The sequence below is a fragment of the Eucalyptus grandis genome, chromosome 7 (assembly GCF_016545825.1).
Source record: "Eucalyptus grandis isolate ANBG69807.140 chromosome 7, ASM1654582v1, whole genome shotgun sequence".
NCBI classification, from domain to species: Eukaryota; Viridiplantae; Streptophyta; class Magnoliopsida; order Myrtales; family Myrtaceae; genus Eucalyptus; species Eucalyptus grandis.
In genome coordinates this window covers 55,862,089-55,867,006 of record NC_052618.1, presented here as the reverse complement: position 1 = coordinate 55,867,006, position 4,918 = coordinate 55,862,089, and the positions used below count along the sequence as shown (strand labels likewise).

At 44.9% G+C, this 4,918-nt stretch overlaps 1 protein-coding gene across 1 annotated transcript; it reads left to right on the top strand.

Annotated features, from left to right (window-relative positions):
* Positions 1 to 2,671: 2,671 nt before the first annotated feature.
* Positions 2,672 to 4,654, top strand: LOC120296236 (L-type lectin-domain containing receptor kinase IX.1-like). The gene is made up of 2 exons (XM_039317957.1): positions 2,672 to 3,113; positions 3,825 to 4,654. The coding sequence occupies exons 1-2, from the start codon at positions 2,672 to 2,674 to the stop codon at positions 4,652 to 4,654; spliced, it is 1,272 nt and encodes a 423-aa protein (XP_039173891.1).
* The last annotated feature ends 264 nt before the right edge of the window (positions 4,655 to 4,918 follow it).

The following is a 4,918-nucleotide window of genomic DNA, read 5'->3' as shown; positions in this document are numbered from 1 at the left end:
CCCAACTTCGTCCGGCCACCGCGCAGCCTCCCCGGCGTCCCCTTGCCCTCCGCCGACCTTCCCTCGCCGTCTTGGCCATCGAAGCAGCTCCAGCCAGCCTAGATCAACAACCCACGAAGTGGGTTTCCAGCGGCTTTAGGCCCACTTTTGGGCCGTTTCCGGGCCCCGAACCTGAGCCGTGCTTTGGGAAGTTGTGTTCCTCGCGTCGCCCCCGTCGGATTGATCTGATTTACGCGCGATTTGGTGAGTAATCTCACTAATCCCTGATTAGTTGGCTAATTATTCTTAAGGGTTGTTTAGTTTAAATTAATTAGGTTTAGGTGGTTAGATTAGAATAGATTAGCGATTATTAGTCAATTGTGATGCGAATTAGATAAATTGAATGTGTATTTAGCAATTAGACATGGTCTACTATTTAATGAAGGTAGCTCGGAAATTTTCTGACCCCTAATCGGGCTTCAATTTGACGATTCGGGCCTAAGTGGAATTTTTGGTATTTAAATATTATTTTTCGGAATTAAATTAATTATTTATTTATTTTCCGAAAATTCAATTGAGATGGCTAGTGACCGGAAAATTATGCTGATGACCGTGGTGAAGTCCGTTTATTTAATCGGGATTTATTTTGAGCTAAATTGAATTTTTAATATTAATTATTTAATTTTCGAAATTAATTAATTAATTATTTATTTTCCGAAAATTCAATTGAGATGGCTAGTGACCGGAAAATTTTGCTGATGACCGTGGTGAAGTCCGTTTATTTAATTGGGCTTTATTTTGAGTTAAATTGAATTTTCAATATTTATTAATTAATTTTCGAAATTAATTAATTATTTATTTATTTTTCGGAAATTAAGATTTAGATGGCCGACGACCGAAATCTCGTGCTGATCGTCGTGGCGTGGTCCGTTTATTTAATTGAGTTGTAATTTGTATGGAATTGATTTAATTATGAATTTTTAGGATATATTCCTAAATGGTTGTTGTTAATTATTTCATTGAGAAATCGTTGGGTATTGATTGTCGATATCGAAAGTGGTCGAGTGGGACCGTAAAGCCATTGGATATCGAAAGTGGTCGAGTGAGACCGTAAAGCCATTGGACATCGAAAGTGGTCGAGTGGGACCGTAAAGCCATTAGACATCGAAAGTGGTCGAGTGGGACCGTAAAGCCATTGGATATCGAAAGTGGTTGAGTGGGACCGTAAAGCCATTGAAGATCGAAAGTGGTCGAATGGGACCGTAAAGCCATTAAATATTGAATGTTGTTGAGTGAGACTGTGTCTTCCACCTATGCTTAAGATGTGATCTGAGGATCATGATTCGTAATTGGGGATTGAGATAGAATAATCGAATCGACCTAGAAATGGTCCGACTGACATGTAATCGACTAAGTTGATTAAACTGTGATTTGACCGATTGTGCTTGGAGATATATGAAGTATCTGTATATAACCTTGAATTGCAGGTTGAGACTGATGCCAAGGTACGTCTTCTGCCCTGTGCGTGTATAGGCAGCCTATAGTATAATGGTTTACTAATCGGGCCTTAGTGGGGTAGAACTCACAGAGACGTAGTCTCATCTTGGTTTGGGGAAAACATTTCAGGACCCCGATGAGGAGCTGAGGAGGAGGAGTCTAGGAAGGAGAACTCGGAGGTAAAACCTGAGGAGAAGAATTTTTGGAAGAAGAAGATAATCCCGAGAGGGGCCTTGAGTACGGCCCTGATGGACTGAGATTCTATCTTCTTTTGAGATCTCCATTTTGATGTGAATAGAGATAGAGTAAAAAGTTGCGAAGTACTTTGGTTTGCGTTTTGTATAAAAGTTTGGTTATAAGTTTTAATATGAAAAATATGGCCCTGCTTTTCTATCCCATTGTTTTATTGTCTGGGGATTTATAACTGCTTCCGCATATGCTTAATAAATGAAAGGGTTGGCGATACATAGTCCTGGGATATCGCATTATAAAATCGATCAATTGAGAAGGATGTGTGCGTGCCCGAGGATCGGAGCGTGACAGCCGACCCTCCCCCCTCCGTCGCCGACCCTTCCCGGCGGCGGCGGGGAGGCGGCAAGGGCCCGCGACCCTCGCCCCACGCGAGCCCTCCCCGATCCGGGGGTGAGGGTCGCGGCCCTCGCCCAGATCCGACGAGGGCTCGCGGGCCCTCGCCACCTCCCCGCCGCAGCCGAAGGGCCGGTGACGGAGTGGGGAGGGTCGGCCGGGGTCGCGGCCTAGGGGCCGGCGAGGCAGACCGACCGGTGGCGAGGGCCCACGAGCCCTCGCCCAAATCCGGGCGAGGCTAGCGGCCCTCGCCGCCGGTCGGCCGGGGGCCGGCGACCCCGGCCGACCCTCCCCCTCCGTCGCCGGCCCTTCTCGGCGACGGCGGGGAGGCGGTGGCGGCGAGGGCTCAACCCTCAACCGCCCCCTTCGACCTCCCCCGGTTTTTTTTTATAAAAATTTTCTTAATTTTTTTTAATTTTTAGAATATTTTAAATAAAATTAAGTTTAAATTTGCATTTTCTCGCCACGTCAACGTGCAAAACGACGCCGTTTTGGACCAAACTCGCCGGAAAATTGCCACGTCAGCCATTTGGCCGGATTTTTGCCGGAGTGGCACTTAAGTGTTTCATTTAACTTTGAAACTGGCACTCAAGTGTACCATTTTGAAGTTATGGCACCTAAGTGTCCTTCCGTGCCAAGTTATGGCACTTGGGCTATTCTTCTGCCCTTTGTTAGTTCTCTTTCCTTCAATATAAGTAGCTTTGACACGAATGGAGGGGACATAATACTCGAAGGAGTTGCAAAAATTGTGTCCGGATCCGTTGTTCTCACCGAAGGCTCCCTAGCGCCATCGATAGAAGTAGGCCACATGCGGTATGCTGAACCCCTAGGTTTATGGGATTCTGCTACGAGGAAACATGCGGACTTCTCTACTCGTTTCTCTTTCACCATTGATACTATGAACTACACTCTACGTGGTGATGGCATTGGCTTTTTTCTTGCTCCTGTTGACTTCTCAATCCCACCCAACTCCGCCGGAGGATACCTAGGACTCTTCAATTCTACCACATATCATGATGGGCCTCAGTACCAAATTGTGGTCATTGAGTTCGGTACTTCCTATGTCGCTACCATACCAAATGATATTTCAACGGAGCACATATCAATCGACATAAAATCAGTCCCGCCATGTAAATTTGCGCTTTGGGATTTTGCATCAAACAGCTGCAAGGCAACTAATGTTATGGTGACCTATAATTCTACTAGCAAGAATCTTAGTGTATTCTGGTCATATGATGACAAGCCGGTTTCTCACATAACAAAGATTCCTCGATTTCTTGCCTAGTTGATCTTGCTGAAATTCTTCCTGAATCAGTAACGATTGGATTCTCAGCTTCTACTGGTCAATTTTCAGAGAGACACAGCATCAATTCATGGGAATTCAACTCAAGCTCGGACGTTGTGCCTCACCGGTCCGTGGATCCGTCAAAAAACGGGGTAGTGGCAGATATGCCAAAAAAGGGGGTAAGTAAGATGTATAGGATTGTAACATTCATCACTTTTCCCGTAGCATGTCTGTTGCTGGTCATTTCAGTAGGTTCTTGCTTATTTATGATCAAGACGAGGAAAAAATTTGAGTTTCGGGCTCTGACTCACATTGACGAAGAGATAGTAGCATTGCCACTAAAATTATCTTATCAGGAGTTGCTTGTTACGACACATGACTTTGCAAATGATCGAAGACTGGGCGAGGATCTAGCCAAGTTTACAAAGGATTTTGAACCGTTTAGATCGCCAAGTTGCCGTCAAAAGAATCTTTGCAGAGTCCAGACATTCAGAGAAGGTCTTCATGAATGAAGTGAAGATACTAAGCCGCATGTTACACCGAAATCTGGTGCAATTCATTCGATGGTGCCGAGAAGAAGGTGAGTTTTTGCTTGTTTATGAATATATGCCTAATGGTAGCCTTGATAATCATCTCTTTGGAACACGAAAAAGTTTGCCATGGGATGTGAGGTACAAGATAGCTTTAGGGCTAGCACTAGCCCTCAACTATCTTCATGAAGATCTAGAGCAATGCGTTCTCCACAGAGATGTAAAAGCTGCTAATATATTACTCGACACGAACTTCAACACAAAGCTTGGAGACTTTGGTGTGGCTAAGCTCATTGACCCTCAGTTCAGGACACGAACGACGGACGTGGTAGGGACATATGGTTACCTGGCGCCAGAATATTTCGGTGAAGGTAAGGCTACTAAAGAATCCGACATGTTCAGCTTCACGGTTGTGGCTCTAGAAATCGCATGCGGTAGGAGGACCTATCAGGAAGGAGAATTTCACATTCCATTGCACAAGTGGGTTTGGCAGCTTTACCTTGCTGGAAACATGCTTGAAGCAGTGGACGAAACATTGGGTTCGAGTTTCGATGGGAAGGAAATGGAATGCTTGATGATGGTGGGACTATGGTGTGTGCATCCAGATCCCAAGATGAGGCCAAAAGCGGGACACGTTATAAGATTTCTTCAGCTAGAAGTCCCGGTGCCTGAGTTTCCACGTGGCACCTATGAGGCCTTCCCTTCATATCAGCTGTCAGCACTAAGAATAGAGTCTTCCTCTTCTTTGCAAGAAATCAGTTCCTTTTCAGCTAGATAGATCATGGCTCCTAAAGGCATCCGGCAGCACATGTTGACTTTTGGGAAAATGAAACAAATGTTGCGACGGATTAGTTATGCTCAATCGACCTTTTCTTTGCTGTAATATATTGTCTGGCTGCTGATCATTTGGTTGATGTAGATGTCACAGAGACATCAGTACCATTAAAGATGCCCACTTCTACAAAAGCTTGTATTGCATAACCTGATTTTTCAAGGAATCATGCCAAAGAAGTACGTGCTTTGACTCAATTTCAGTTACAAT

Excerpts from the sequence above, each read along its gene's own strand:
- LOC120296236 (XM_039317957.1), top strand. The coding sequence starts at position 2,672 with ATGGCACCTAAGTGTCCTTCCGTGCCAAGTTATGGCACTTGGGCTATT. Across the intron at positions 3,114-3,824 it reads AATTGTGGTCATTGAGTTCG|AGTCCAGACATTCAGAGAAG; the intron begins GTACTTCCTATG and ends GAATCTTTGCAG.